At 41.4% G+C, this 16,523-nt stretch overlaps 1 protein-coding gene across 1 annotated transcript in view; it reads left to right on the forward strand.

Moving 5' to 3' along the window:
- Nucleotides 1-16,523, forward strand: part of LOC121286026 (leucine-rich repeat-containing protein 43-like) — a 76,317-nt gene that overhangs the window by 32,221 nt on the left and 27,573 nt on the right. The window contains exons 3-7 of the mRNA XM_041203047.1: nt 2,002-2,092; nt 5,869-6,138; nt 11,981-12,091; nt 12,268-12,407; nt 13,524-13,759. Of these exons, the coding sequence (XP_041058981.1) occupies nt 2,002-2,092; nt 5,869-6,138; nt 11,981-12,091; nt 12,268-12,407; nt 13,524-13,759 (848 nt within the window). The remainder of the gene's footprint in view (nt 1-2,001; nt 2,093-5,868; nt 6,139-11,980; nt 12,092-12,267; nt 12,408-13,523; nt 13,760-16,523) is intronic.

Genomic DNA, 16,523 nt, shown 5'->3' on the forward strand with positions numbered 1-16,523 from the left:
GACTGACAGTCAAGCATCAACCTATTGAGTCATAAATAGTTCTTACATTTTCCAATTTGTGTAAAAGTCACTAATTTTCTACTACTTTTCTTAAGACATTAGCCATGATTTTATCCCTACCTCCGTAGCAGGAATGGTGCTGGATGGAGGATGGGAAGAAGCAGGAGGTAGTTATGCTAGGAATCTAGGGCAATTTAGGATCGGCAACATATGCTGGTCTTGTGACGCCAATATCCATAAAGAATCAGGCATTACCCACTGCTTTCCAGTGGTTTGCGCTCCCCACCATTTTAACTTCTGGGTTTTCAGGTGTGTCAAGGCATCAGCTGCAGACCGGCTGGGGCCTCGTGAATATTGAAATGTTGGCGTCAGTTGACATTGTTCAGATCTTGTACAATTGAATTTGGGGATGGTGGCTGCGACCCCAATTTTGGAGCTTCCAGGGAATTTGTTCATGGTATGAGTGTTGCTGGCAGGGCCAGCATTTATTGCCCAACCCTATCTGCCCTTGAGAAGGGTGGTGGTGAGCCACCTTCTTAAACCACTGCAGTCCCTCTGGCAAAGGTAGGGAGTTTGAGGATTTTGACCCAGTGACAGTGAAGGAACGTGATATAGTTCCAAATCAGGATGGTGTGCAAACTCGAGAGAAACTTTTAGGTGATTACTTTTAGTTCTTCTAAGCGGTAGAATACATGGGTTTAGAAGATGCTGTTGAAGAAATCTTGGCAAGTTGCTGCAGTGCATCATGTAGATGATACACACAGATGCCACTGTACAGCAGTGGTGGAGAGAGTGAACATTTTAGGCGGTGAATGGGGTGCCGATCAAGCAGGCTGCTTTGTCCTGGATGGTACTGACCTTCTTGAATGTTATTGGAGTGCACTTATCCGGGCAAGTGGAAAGTATTCCATCACACTCCTGATTTGTCCCTTCTAAATAGTGGAAAAGCTCTGGGGAGTCAGGAGGTGAGTAACTCACCACAGAATTCCCAGGCTCTGACCTGTTCTTGTAGCTACAGTATTTATTTGGCTGGTCCAGTTACAATCCTGATCAATGGTGATCCCCAGGATGTTGATGATGGTGAATACACTGATGGCAATGCTGTTAAATGTCAAGGGGAAGTGTTTAGACATTCTTTTGTTGGAGATGGTCATTGTCTCACACCTATGTTGTGCGAATGTTACTTGACACTTCAGCCTAAGCCTGGATGGTTTTTTAAAAATTATTCTTTCAGTGGATATCAGCATTGCTGGCATCACTGGCAAGGCCAGCATTTGTGTCCATCCCTAACTGCCCTTGAATTGAGTGCTTGCTAAGCCATTTCAATGATGTCCAGGTGTGAGAAATCGGGGTCTTTAAAAACAGGTATTTTTTGTACTTTATGGAATTAGCAAAGCAGCATTGATTCTCTCTCTGTAAAGAGGATTTCTACACACTTCGACCTCTAAAAATTCTTGTTCAGGCTGCCATGTTGACATTCCTAAGCTGTTAGGATGTTGTCTTGTGCACCTCCATATCTATGCAATTGTTTAGAAAGGACCAGGATATGACCCTCAGCATGATGGAAACTAAAAAGCTAACCTCGAGCAGGGTAATGCACAAGGGAATGGTTACCACCCTGACATTTTGAGTACCTGTCCTGTGTCCACTGGTCTGAATAGTTTGAATAGATGATTGACACTGGGTAAGCTACCAGCCCCAGAAAAAAGGTATATTAACAAGTGCTCACACACAGGGGCAATGTCCTGGAGGGATCGTATACTCCTGAGGTGCTGGGGACGTTTCGGTGCATGTCAGTAGCTGCCTTCTTGAGATGAACAAGGAAGAGGAGGATGGTGAAATCAGCACATTCTGTGTCAATTGTTTGTCTGTTGTCCGGAACTAGTAAACCACAATTGTCATGGGCTGTACACTTTTGCTGTCTAATTAGTTAATGTATCATATCTAAACTGTTGCTTCTTAATAAACTTAATAAACTACCTTAAAATTACTTATGGCTAGTCAACTGCCTATTCAGGTATTTGTGGCCCCTGAACCACAGGAAATTTCACAAGGTCTTGCTGCATGCGGACACAGACTGCTCAGTGTTAAGGTAAATAGGTTTTACTCCAACCGGAAAAAGATTGGAAGTGGAATATCCCAGGTGTCTGTGTTGGGGCCATGTTTATTCTGGGTAAGTAGAAGATTTGGACATGGTTACAGGGAACACAATCTCAACATTTGCCAATGAGACAAAAGCAGGTGATTTGACAAATAATGAGCAAGGCTATAAATATCTTCATTGTGATATCGGTTAGCAGAATGAGCTGATTGGTGGCAGATATAATTTAATGCGGATAAGTGTGAGGTCATAACATTGGGAGGGGAAACAAGGAATTGGAGTATACTCTAAATGGAAAGACTTTGAATGGAAAGAAAATTGCAAGAGTTCAAATACGTAATTGACAAAAAGTGTGCATGCAAGTAGATTAGGTTGGAAAAGAGGCCAGTAGAATTTTGAGTTTTAACCACAAGTACAAAGATAAAGCAGTGTGATGAATTTATAAAAGCATTGATTAGGCCGCAGAGCTGGAGCCATGTGTGCAGTTTTAAGTGACTCATTATAGGAGGACATTAAAGCCATAGAGAATGAATTGATTAGATTCATCATGATGATGCTACAAGTGAGAAATTCAAATAACAAGAAAAAACTTGAGACACTGGCATTATCTCCATTGGAACGGAAAAGGTTAAGAGGAGATTTTACAAATATATTCTGATAGGGTGAATAAGGAAAAACTACTCCCTCTGCCTCGAGAGTCAGTTACAAGGGGTCATTGATTAAAATTGTCATTGTAAGGAGAAAGTCTCAGAGCAAATTTCAAGGGATGATTGGATAAATATTTGACGCCGGGGAGGGGCAAGGTTAACTTTAGCTGCTTGAGCAAAGATTTGGCATGGACACGATGGGTTGAATGGTTGCCTCTGTATTGTGTAAGCTGCTATGGTTACAAAAGTTCTCGTACAGAGGGAACAGTGTTAGATCCTATTTCAAATGATGTTCAATGATTTTATTGCACAAAAAATTATGCAAAGTTGGTGTTTTGGTGCTGCTTAATTATTTGATTTAATTGCTGTAATAACTGAGGGTGTTCAATCTCAGTTAATATTTAATTGTAGACTAATTGACCATAAAATGATTTCACAGAAATAGTTCTCAAATGTCCTGGCCTGTTATTTCTATATTAAGTACAGATCATTACAATCCTTAAATATAGTTGGATTTTTCATGAATAAATCATCTTCTTACATGGTATTATACCCAAAGATTCCTTTTGTTTTATCACAGCTATTCACGTTCATGCGCAAACTATTAAATATATAATTGTAGAGCTAGCACACATGAAAGAAGCATTATCTCCTTAAACGACAATGATACACTTCCACCTTCGAACTGCAGCTTTTGTTGTTGCTTGGCAACTGGCAAGTGTACCTCCTAGCAACTGCAGTACCAAGCTAAGTAAATGACTTGTCACTAAAGACCATTTCTAAGCAATCTGGATAATGGGCATATTTGGGAAAACAAAATATTAAAGTACAGATTTGATTTCTCTGAATTATATATGGCTACTCGTATCCATTACTGACGCGGTATACTTGGGATCAAATGGACACTGTATGACGTCAACACCCAGGGAATCAAACTACACATATTGTTAGACTTCTTGAATGTTTAGAAATGGCCACTGTTACTGCTTTCAAAGCTTTCCAGCAAGAGATTAAAGCACTCTGCCTGAATGACTTTCCCTGTGGTATTGGGAGTTGGGTAAGCAATGAACAATCTATTCCAGTCAAAGGGTTTGAAAACCGAGCTGAATGTCATGTTCTCAGGCAGCAAAACAGACGAGGAAACCATGACTGGGCCTCTGATAAAACTGGTCTGAAGCTTAACTGGAGAAGTGGAAATTCCTAACAGATTTCCTTACATCTTGTAATTTCCTCACAAGTTTCGATTACAGCTAAAGGGCGATTAGATTGTTCTCAGCACATTGTCGATGTGTGGTTAACTAGTTGTTTTAGCTTTATGCTCAATGAATAAAAAGAAAGCATGTATATTTTAGAATTGTGATACAAAATAATTTGTGATAATGACAAGCGTGAAATAACAGAGGATAGATATATGGAACGCAGGGGTTGGAAACACGTTTCAGTGCGCGAATGGCCATGCTTCGTATTTTTTTTGGAGGAAATCCGATTTTTCCTCCGCATTCATGACCGTGCCCCATTTCCCTCTGGGTTTTTTGTGGGCTGGGAATGCCTTGTGTGCAAAACACACACCCACCCCGGCTGAGGTTGGGTTTCTCGTTTTACACGGGGGCACGAAAATCGGATTTCCTCCCACACGTCATTTTCATCTGGTGATGCGGGGTTTTGGAAGACCATTAAAGCATATCGGGTTTGAGAGTTTGTGAAGAAAATGGATAGCCTGTTGAGGAGCCTGGAACATTCTGAAAGGTAAGTGTAAAATGTTTTCACAGCTTCAAATATCACTGTTAGGTGCTATATTGTAATCGAGATGTATTTGTAATGCAGTGATTCATCATAGGGATCTGTCCTTTAAAGGTAAGTTGACCCTTACATTGACCAGCCTGGTATATTTATTCACATGCATTACAGTGCTTTTCCAATGGAGATAGCACCATCATGTGTCAAAGCACCAACATGCAGTAAAAAATATATCAACATGTCCTGTCAGCTTGTCCTGTCACTTTTGTTGCTGAGATTTAAATGGCTCTGGTTGATATATTTTTTTAAATGATTTAGGTGCACAAAAAAACCTAACCATCTGCTGCCCCGCATTGATTGACAGACACTCTCTGCATTGAAATTAAAACAAGTACCAGTTATTTCCTTCCCAGAGAGTCATCTATTGTTTGGATAGCTGTGGCCATTATGAATACTTCATTGAGGTTTAAGTGCTAATGCGTTGCAGCACTGTAGGTATTCCATTCCTCTGAGAATGGATGACAGTTTCAAGAAGTTGTAAAAACAGATTGTGTATTTGATTTGGTTTCTGGTTTGTTGACCCAAGCTAATAGAATTACAAGTATTACAAAAAAAATTCACATGGCAGAATGAATTTTCATCTTTGTATCAATCATATGAAAGCTTTTATTAGATGGTGGGGGCTCGTTTTTTCCCCCAAGGAATGTGAAATATTCTCAATTGATGTTGATGGAATCTGAGGCCTGTACATAGTGCATACTGGATGAGTGACTGTGGAGGATACAGGGAGTGCACAAAGGTGGCATGAGGAAATCTGAGGTGTTATGGAGAATAGATTGGGGCACAGGGGTGGCATGGGAAATCTGAGGAGGCACAGAGGGTGAGGGGTGAGGTTTAAGGGGCCTTTAAATACTGTTGGGAGCTGGAGCTCTGTGTAGGAGAACCAAGGTGGGTCCCTCTGACTGGCCTGCCTTCCCACCTACTCTACTCATATACTGGTTTGTTGCTCACAAACTGTATTGCAAGTCTGACCCCAGTGCAAGAAGACAAAAGTGGTCCCATGGGTCGAGTGTGCCATTTGTGAGCTGCAGGAATGGCCAGGTTGTGTTTTCCTGAGTCCAGGGGAAGATTCTGCCCCAAATCTACACTCGGATCACTGTTGTAGCAGAGAAGGGAACACTTCAAGAGATTTTAAACATACTGCTGATGAAGATTACAGTTCTTAATTTACTGTCTGAAAGATCAATCTAATTTTGAATACTTGCCAACTCTGTTCCAGGCCCTTACACATATATAGCATCCTAAACATTCTTTGTAACAATGCCATAACGGTCAACAAAGGAAGCACCAAGTTACAAATCTTGGCTTATTTTTCATTTATAGAACAGTTCAAAGCATTCAACAAAGAAGACTAAAAAATTCAAATTACTGAAATATCATGGAGAGAAGCAAGAGGCAAAGGGTAACAATGTAAATGAGGAAGATCCTGAAGCCTTGAAAGAATATCTAACTTGTGAGCAATCACCTTGGAAAACAGAACATATGAGTCCAGAGATGCAGCATCTGAGGGAACTGGCAATCACTTCACCAGCTCTCATGAATGAATGTTTCCTTTGTTCCTATTTAAAATCCTTAAGAATTGTAGATAAACAAGTGAGTAAATTATTTTATTCAATTATTTTATGTTGTTATGACCAAGTGTGAAAGGTTAATAAAGTCTTCTCTTTTCCACCCCTGAGGTTGGCTATGAGTTTGATTTTTTTTAAAAGTTGAGAATTTTCAATCCAATATGTACTTGACCATATGTAAAGTCAAAGGAAGAAATAAGCCAGCCCAATCTCTTGAATTAACAAGTGTGGAGTTAGTTTTTTTGTTAAAAACTCACTTAGGTAAAAGTATAAGACTTATTAAAAAGGTGAAAACAGGTCCCAAATCCTGCGTCACAAGTGCACGCATGTACACACACACACACGCATGTGTTGGATTCCATGGATCATCGTCTTCCGTTTGTTGTGAGTGGTGGCCAAGTTGGTATTAGAGATGTGTCTGCAGACACTTCTTGGATGAAAACATTAAGTTTATTAATAATATACTCAGCAGCAACCATACATTGCTTTCAACTTCAATTCCATCTCTGCACTGACTCCTGAGGTAGCCTGTACTACTCTCCTATTGGTTACCACAGATCATGTGATCTTCATCAACAAGTATTTACTCTTAAAGGTACATTACACATTAAACAAAACCATAATTACTACAGCATGCAAAATAGAACAAGTTACAGGGTGGAGGAGGTGGAATTTTTTAAGAGTTAAAGTCCATTAGAAATAAAACATATATGTACATTCCAATGTTCCTTTGGTGGTATTGAAATTGCAAGTGTTGGAGCTGATCTAAGTTGGTTATTTTTCTGGAGATAGTCACTTTTAAACTATAATCTGTATTTTTCCAAAGTGGATGTTACGGCACTTGGAGTTCCTTTGGATTGAAATTATCCATCTCTATGATGTATTCCAAATGTAACAGAGATAGGGTCCAAACTTGGTAATAGCAGAGAGAGAGATGTTACATTCTGCAGTGCTCCTTCTGTGTCATTCTTTCTGTAGACTCCTTGATTTTTAGCAGCTTGTGCTGCAATTTTCTTCACTTGGCAGACAAGGTGGCTGCTGTCGTGTGACTGGCTTTCAAACTGCACAGTTGTTGTCCCCTCTGGCAATGGGATTCTCTCTCACTTGTTGTTAGAAGCTCTGTAGATCAATAGTGGCCTTCAACAGGTCAGACAATTCATTCTTTAAATCCTGTTAGCCATTGGGATAGCCAAAGGTGATTGAAAATTAATGTCTCAACTATTAGTTCCTTGAATAGTCCATTTTGTAGAAAGAGGGCTTTTACACCTCCATCAGAATGCCATTGTCCGTCTGAGGGTTCCACTGACTTGATAATTCCATGACAGGGAATGTGTCTTTTGTTGTAAAGGTTGTTTGGTGCTTCATGGACAGGTCTGGAGGCTTGTATGGTTAAACATAAATCCACAACTACGTACATATCCAAGGTACAGCCCGGCATGAGAGCCTACTATCATGTGACTCTACACCACTATGTTCTCCAGTCCCATTTTAAGCCTTACCCTACCCGTAATCCTACAGCTTTCACAAATGCAAATTAGCAGCCATTTTAAAGTCAGTGTCATTGCTTGGCAAAAGTCCTTTTAAAAAAAGTTCAATATATATCTGACCAGCCAATGAAATTAAAATTTAATATTCCACATTGCACACAATACATCTTCGTGACAATATAGGAAAAAAGGATTGGAAAAGTTTGCTTGTCTTACTTCAATAAATAGTTCAAGAAATTACTGTTCCACTGTAGTCTCTGCTCCAGAGAATACAGCTGATGATGTTAATCACTGTAGCTATATAAAGTGCACAGGATTTCAAGGAAGTAACATCACAACAGCAGTGAGTGAGAATATCCAATTATATTGATCAAATATTGACCGCACTGAACATGATTGTTAGTTGAGGTTGCCTAACATCAGAACTTCTACATTGTATACAGAAAACTAGGGATGGGTAAGAAAAGTAGTCTTTCTTTGAATGTTTTAAAGGGGACATGTGATGTGTACTGGGGAGCTTTGTACACAATAGTTGCACTCATAGCATCTCCTGACACATGAGGTAACATTTTGGAAGATGGAGTTCCTGATTTGCCAGTGATTAAAATTAATGATTATAAAACTGGGTGTGCTGTGAATTGGCCATACCAAACGTTGTGCCGATTGAGTTTAAGCCTGGGAGCACTGTTCATGAAAGATAGCTGTTAATGATAAAAAAGCCCAAATAATTCACAAAGGATATTAAGAGCATTATTTATAAACTCACATTACTGCCTAACTATAGGAATTTCTGACAGAGGTTTATTTTATTTTACCCACCTTTCCTTGCTAAGCAGGACCACTGATCATTAGCAACACTCATGTCTCTGAGTCAGAAGTTTGTATGTTCAAGTCCTCTAACAGAGACTTGAGTATGCAATCCAGGATAATGCTGCACTGTTACCCTTTAGATGAGGCATCAAGCCAAAGCCCCATTTGCCCTCTCAGATAGACCTAAAAGATCCCATATGGCACTATTCAAGGAGCAGGATATTCAACCATTATCACTAAAATCCAGTTAGTGATGCTATTAGCAAGCCTGTTCAATCTCAATATAATTAGTTTTAAAATACTGTACAGCAGCAATGAAAAACTATTCACTTTCTTTTACTAGAAGAAATTGGCAATCTTAAAACAGTTTCCTATTTCCTATGTACAATGCTTACCCTTGGATTCCCCATGTGGTACTTGAGACTGATTGTATGATCATTATCTCACTGCTGTTTGTGGGGGGGCTTGCTTTGCACATATTGGCTGCTGAGTTACCTATGTTACTACAAATGATTGTCCCCCAAAATTACTTCCTTGTCTGTTAAGTGTTTTGGGACATCCTGAGGTCGTAAAAGGCGTTTTATAAATTGAAATTCATTTTTTCTGTATCCTTTGCAAATCTTCAGTCATAAGGAGTCACATTTTCTCCCCCTTGCTTTATTCCTTCAACAGTTGTATTGGAATCAATGCCTCTTACCAACACCAGGTGTCTCAAGTCCAAGTGGGTTCTTTGCTTCTTCTTCTTCTTCATGAGTTCTCAACTTGAAGGCAGGTCCGACCCATTGCGACACAATCTCCACCATGGGTAGGGCAAGGAGGCAGGTCCACTCCAGCCAGAACAGGCAGCAAACCCTGTGCTGTTGGGATTAATCTGATACATGCCAATTGTCCAGCCAACCAGCCCCCCCAAAGAGTCTGACTTGCTGTGTCAACATATACTTTTACATGCACATTGTAGCCTGGAGCTGTGAATAGTGATGGCAGAGGCTCTAATTTCTTTCCATCACATGGCTGATCAGGAATCTCTCCATTTCTTACCATTTGCCATGGGCGCACGTTGGAAGGATTTACAAGTTGATACTCAACCTGTTTGGCTGCATTATGAACGTACCCTCCTTGGCCTCAAGTCCTGGCATGCTCCCACTTAGATCCTTAATCCGCTAACTTTCCACAAACTCTGAGACAAATCCTTTATTTGGTCTGGTATATACGCATGATTGTTTAGTGAGATGTATATCAATGGAAATTGGGGTCATTTAACACCATTTCACAGAATGGTTACAGCACAGGAGGAGGTCATTTGACCCATCCTATTCATGCTGGCTCTCTGAACAATTCACTCAGTGCCACTCTCTTGCCTTCTCCCTGTTACCCTGTGCATTGTTCCTTTTTGGATAATAATCCAATTCCCTCTTGAATGCCTTCATTGAACCTTCCTCCACCACACTCTGTCTTAACCACTCGCTGCATGAAAAAGTTTCTCCTCATGTCTCCATTGCTTCTTTTACCAGTTACTTTAAATCTATGCCCTCTCATTCTTACAACAATGGGAACAGTTTCTCCCTATCTAATCTGTCCAGACCCCTCATGATTTTGAATACCTCTATCAAATTTCCTCCCAATCTTCTCCTCCAAGGAAAACAATCCCAACTTCTCCAATCTATGTAACCGAAGTTCCTCATGCCTGGAACCATTCTTGTGAATCTTTTCTGCACTCTTTCTAATGCATGATCTTCTTTCATCTGATGTGAACAGATTATTAATTTAGTTTACTAACCATCTGACACTAGTGTGCATGAAATTAGAACAGACCAATCTTCATATAAGGTGCAAACTTCAAACAGCATAAGACTAATGACCGAATATTATTACTACATGAAGTTGACTTTTGCACCTTTGTTGTATTGGTTTCGTACTGGTTTCATGGCTTTTTCTGCATGTTTTTCCAATTTATTTATGCAAAACAAAATGAGGAAGTGAAAATTACCAAAAAATAAAATTAATAATTAAGAATGAGCCCAAGATTTCCCCCCATGTTATATTTAACAAAATCCTATTATTAGGATCTATATTATAGTTTTATTAAATATATTTCTTTGATTCAGAATGAATAATTAGTTTTAAACATGGCTATTAAATTAAATAAGACCCTGCACTGGCAGCTGAGTGATTTAAATCCTTGAGTTAGTGAAGGAGGCAATGTGGACCTGAGACTGAATACGACACAGCCTCAAAGGTGGACAAATGACAGATAGGAATTGTAGTTGGGGAAGTGTAAACTTGGCAGTCAGCCATCATATGATTAATAAATATGCTAATTGCAAACAATTATTAAAATTATAAATTGTATGTCATTTTTTGATGGTTTATTGAAAAGGAATAGATTACATACCAGGCAAGGCATTACCTCAATGTATATCTGAAAGAGACATGTACAACTCAGTCCCATTAGACTGGAAATGTGATAAGTTTCAGTGATATTTATTTAAATGTGGAAATGTATCAGGGAACAAAAGCTCAAAATGAAGAGATTAATTGTAATGTGTACAACAAGACCTTTGACAAAGAATTAAGTTTCAAAGGTTCCACCCACATGTTTTCCTCTTCTGTGGCTATGCCACCGTTAAGTGAGAATTCCACCTCAATGATAATTGTGCCACTGATCCTGCTGAATTTCTGTGCATCGACCTAAAATTGAAGATTTTCACCAAGCTGCCAGTATGGCTGCTGGTATGATGAAGTCTGCTACGGCACTACAGGATTTGGATTCCTGTGGTAGCTTAAAGGCACATCTACCCCTCCTCTCCCAAGGAGTATGTCTGGCCACTTTGGAAAGTCCGGCCAATTCTGCCAATGTGCTGATCGTTGATCATGTGCTTGCCTACACCACTTCCCCTCTGAGACCTTCTGCAAATCAGCCACAGGTTCTCCACAACTTCATTCAGCCTGGTTTTGCTTGCTGTGGACAGCCAGCTACTGCATCCCAAAGTGCTGACTAGTGGATTAGATGTAATGGGTGCATATCCCACAAGCATTGGGCCCAAACATGAAAAACCAAGTAGAGCCTGCCTAATATAATCTACCCCCGAGAAACTGTTTCAACTTGGGTTGAATAGGCCAAAGCAAGCTAGCTTAGGTGGTTAACAACGAGCTTGGTTCACTGCAGAAGTTGTCAGGCTTCTAAATGTAAAACAAAAACAGAATTACCTGGAAAAACTCAGCAGGTCTGGCAGCATCGGCGGAGAAGAAAAGAGTTGATGTTTCGAGTCCTCATGACCCTTCGACAGAACTGAGTTCTGTCGAAGGGTCATGAGGACTCGAAACGTCAACTCTTTTCTTCTCCGCCGATGCTGCCAGACCTGCTGAGTTTTTCCAGGTATTTCTGTTTTTGTTTTGGATTTCCAGCATCCACAGTTTTTTTGTTTTTATCTCTGTGTTTAATTGACTGCCACTGCTCTTCTAAATGTAAGATGTAAATAACTAAAGAACAGAACTTAAGACTCCCCAATCCAGGACTAATAATTATGAATCAGCATTGAATTATACTTTGTTTTTATTTCTCATCTGTAGGTGTGTGAGGTCGACAAGAACATGTTGAAATTTCAGAATCTGGAGGAACTTATATTAAGTGTCAATAGAATCACTACATTAAACTCAGCCAACCTTCCGAGAAAGTTAAAGGTAAAAGAGGAGAGTGGGAATATTCTCAAATTTCCATCAATAACATAATCATAGTGCGTGAGTGCTACTATTAACAATAGTTTTCTGAACAATTGTGTTGCATCATCTGTGGAAAGTGAAATTTAAGCTACAGCAACAGCCAAGTTTGAAACTTTTTTTTTTTTGCCCTGTTACAGGTGATTGAGCTCTGCTCCAACGATATTTCCTCTTTGAAAGAATTGTGTTGTAACCCACCGCCAATGTTGCAATACCTAGGGCTGTCACACAACAAGCTTTCACTGGACTCTGAGTACAATTATCTCTCAGAAGTGTTCTGGTAAATATACTAACTCTGGTACTGCTTGATTTATCATAAAAATATATTGGATATTACTACCATCATCATCATACCTCCACATGTCAGGAAAAGCTGATAATGGGAAGCCTGGTTTGGCTATCCATTCGATGGCCTCCTGAAATGCCAAGTGGAGAAATTAGGTGCTTCCCAATACAGGTCTTAGTGGACAGGTTAATGTGAAGTTTTCCATGATCTGAGATTCTGGAAGTTGATGACAAACTACACATGGGCCGCAGTCTTCTGCACTTCAAAGATCTCTGGGTCCCAACCCCATTCCTGGCAGCAGTCTGCCCTCCAGCGCAATCTTACAGGAGGCGTCCAATTTACAGGCTGCCTCCATGTTCACTGTCCAATTAGGGACAGTGGGTGGGCTGAAGGGGTTGGGTGACCAATTAGGTGCTGACATTTGAGGGCAGTGTACACTGTGACTGCAGTGGCAGTGCAACTACGGCACTATTAGTGTGGGCTAGATTTGACCAGATCCCAGAAGTAAATGGCCACTACACCACCCAGTTTCCTAGTTGTTGTATTCCTACAGATTTCAGTAATAAGCTGGTATCAATCTAGACAGTTTTGAGCCAAACAAAGTCTTGATTTATACTGTTACTTCCTTATTACTCTTGATTTGTATCAGTCTTCTCAAAGATTTCCAACAAGCTTCTTTTTACAGGTGTCAATTGAACCTGAAACAACAGCTGAGTTGGGTGACTCCACCCTCATTTACACTAGACAGTAAATGATAACTGTCAAACCAAAAACCTTGATATTAAGACTAACTGTATAGTGCAACTGACTTATAAAACTTCCATGCCCGATTAGTTTCTGAATGGTGCAATTAGTTTTACAAGGAAGCTTCTAGAATTTCCTATCAGAGTGCACATGGGCCAAGAACTGTTTGAATCTGAACTGTGGAAAATATCTTAAACTCACTAGTAAAATTCAACATTTTGTCTGTTAGTATTTGTGGTCAGATTGTTTAGTGTGTACCCTGGTTTCATGAGTTTCAAGATATGTCAGGAACAAATTAAATTCAGAGGCTTTCAGCATGTTTCAGTAATAATACTGTTTTAATCTTCTTTGTCTTTTGTAAAATAGGCCCAATTTAATATCTCTTGATTTGAGTTTCAATGACTTTGTGAATTTGCGCAACGTAGCATTTCTTAATTTACTGCCAAACCTGAAGAACCTTATTTTCCTGGGCAATCCATTGGCTCTTCTTCCGAATTACCGTGGTTTTATAATAGATACTCTGAAGAATCTCATTTCCCTGGACGATGTGCTGATATCCCCAGATGAAAGACATCATTTTAAGGGCATTGCTAAACAGCACGGTAAGCATTTTAAGTATGTGCTTTATCACCTGTTTGAGAACTCCCTTTTACATCTGACAGCCTTACTACCTCACAGCCTTCCACCAGCTGATTTGAACCAGTGTTTGCGCTGCTTAGCACCAGCCTGGATTTTTGCCAGAATGGAGAGACTCCTGTACTGCCTCTGGAAATACTGACAGAATCACACCTATCTCCCATTGCTGCACCACAAGTTCCCATTTTGTTCCTCACGATGATCCCTTAGGCTCAGCATCTATGGCTAGCTGAGCAGAGCTTGGAGTGTCCTGCACTCTCTGATGGGGACTCTCCACTGCTGTCCTTGTCCTCAGTACCTGCTCCTACTCATATATGATGTGTTCCTCACCATGTGCCAACCCATCTAACCGAGACACTGAATCAACTGAGACGTGTGTATCTGCGCTGGTGGAGGGGGCGCAGCAGTTATGTGATGGTGGCGTTGTCAAAGTGCTGACCCTCCTCTGGAGACACCTCGGGCTTCTCCCTCACCGCCATCAGGACCTGTGAAAAATCTTTGGGAAATGAAAGCCATATTTTCATGCTGAAAGTGGAAAAGGGTACAAACTCTGTATGGTGTAGAAGAGAGCACATGGCCAGGATTTTGCCTATGGCGGGCGGGCTGGGCAGGAGTGGGCACGGAGCCAATTGCCGGCTCCATGCCGCCATTTTACGCGGGCGGGCCAATTAAGATCTGCCCAGCTTAATATGTAGCCAGTAGTGCTGCTACCTGTGTGGGCGGGGGGGAGGAGGGAGAGTTGGGGCCAGCGTTCTTTCGCACATGCACAAAGAAGAGCGCAGCAATCTCCCTGAGGCAGCTCCATGCCTCAGGGAGATTGAATGGATATTAGAATAATTAAAGAATTGGTTTAAAAATTTATTTAAACATGTCCCTTCACATGACCGTGTCACATGAGTGGGGACATGTTTTTATATTTACGAACATTTATTTATTTAATAAAAGCTTCAGGAAACCTCATCCCACTCCAGCCCACACCGCCCTCCCTGCTCGTGGATGAGGTTTCCTGAAAAACACGAAGGCCGCTTGGGCCTTCCATCTGCCCGTCAATCTTAAGTTTGGACGGGCCGCGTTCTAAACTGGCTCGATTGATTTCTTAATAGCTTTAACAGGCCGTTTACATTTTGGCGGGTGCGCAGCCAACTCCAGCGTGCACCCGCCGAATTAAACATCGTGAGGCAGCGCGATGATGCCAGGATGCACGCCCAATGTCATCCCGCGTCATTTTACGTGTCGGACCCGCCCCCGCATGGCGACCGGAAAATTCTGCCCCACGTATCGGTAGAGTTGCCAACTCTCCGGGAATGGCTGGGAGTCTACCGGAACCGACATCAGTCTCCCGGTTGTCAAAGAAAGTAGCCTGAGACATTTTTAGTGCTTATGTTTAATAAATAGACAGAAGCCTATCATTCATTGTAAAATGGTGATCTGATTGCAAACTGGCAGCATGATGATGTGAAATGTAAATCAGGTCTGACGCGGTTTGCACATGTGTACTGCGCTCATGACCATCATCGCCATTTTCTTCCCGCTGAGCAGGAGTGAGTTGAGGTGAGGGGGTAAATGTAGGGAGCACTGGACTGCTGGCTGGAAAAAACTGCACAGTTCAGCCTAGAAAGTTATTTTCCTGCCAGTGGTAAAAGGGACACTGACTTTGTAAAAAAAAATCAAACTATTGTGTAAATTGGTGAGAATTTATGAGAAGTTTTAGCTGGTATAAAATGGGCTCTTGCGGTGGGTTCAATAGAGAGGCCCCGATGTGTTTCCCTCTCTGGTACCCCTTTAGAATCCACTCACACCATGCCACCGGCTTTCCACACTGTCACTTCAACCAATATCTCCCAGAATAGGTCTAGCCAGAGTTGGCAACCTTTTATATTAGTGACAATTCAACACGAGTCAAAGTTATGTACCGAGTGGCAGTGTACCTCATGCTGTCACCAGGTTTCTGTGCCACCCCATTTCTCCTTCATTGGTGCCCAACACCAGTGCCACCCTGCCGATCTCTAGGGCCTCCTTCTCAAATATGGTCAGGATAGCAATGGCTGCAGGTCCAACCCTGGTTGCCTGTCTCTCCCTGGAGTTGTGGGCTCTCTTCACCTTCAGTGAGAAAAGGCAAAGCGTTTTGTGTGTGAGAGGATGTGTTGAGGATGGATTGGAAACATTTCAGAAGGTTGACTGGAGGAATGGGTGCAAGAGGGCAATAGGTTGTGGATGAGTGTGAGTGTTGAATGTTGAGATGGAAATTTGGGTAGGAGGGCTGGAGAGAAACGAAAATGTGTGTCAGTAACGTGAATGCTAAGACCACTTGCCTTGCCAGAAATAATGAGGTCATTAAACCTTTATGGAACTGAGACCAGATCCTGGGGATCACAATCCTATTGCTCACATCACATCCTGTGCAACTTCCAGTCAAGCCTGATTCGTAAGGTTGGCTAGCCTCCTCTACCTGTCCTCAAGGAAGAGATCTTCTCTCCTGGCCCTGACTGCATCCAACATTACCTCCAGGCATATGTCTGAGAACCCAGGGTGTGGGTGGTGGCAGCCTTCCCATGTCTCACTTCCATTGTCCACGTGTTTTCTGGCCCCCACAGCAAGAATTCCTGCAGCCATTCACCGATACCTGTTAGAGTTCCTCTAAAATAGAGCCTTCGGTGACAAATTTAATGGGTGATCTAGCCCACACACCCCTCCTCAATTGTTCAGGGTAGCTGGAAGAGGGATGCTAAT

This window comes from Carcharodon carcharias, chromosome 13, assembly GCF_017639515.1.
Source record: "Carcharodon carcharias isolate sCarCar2 chromosome 13, sCarCar2.pri, whole genome shotgun sequence".
Taxonomy (NCBI): domain Eukaryota; kingdom Metazoa; phylum Chordata; class Chondrichthyes; order Lamniformes; family Lamnidae; genus Carcharodon; species Carcharodon carcharias.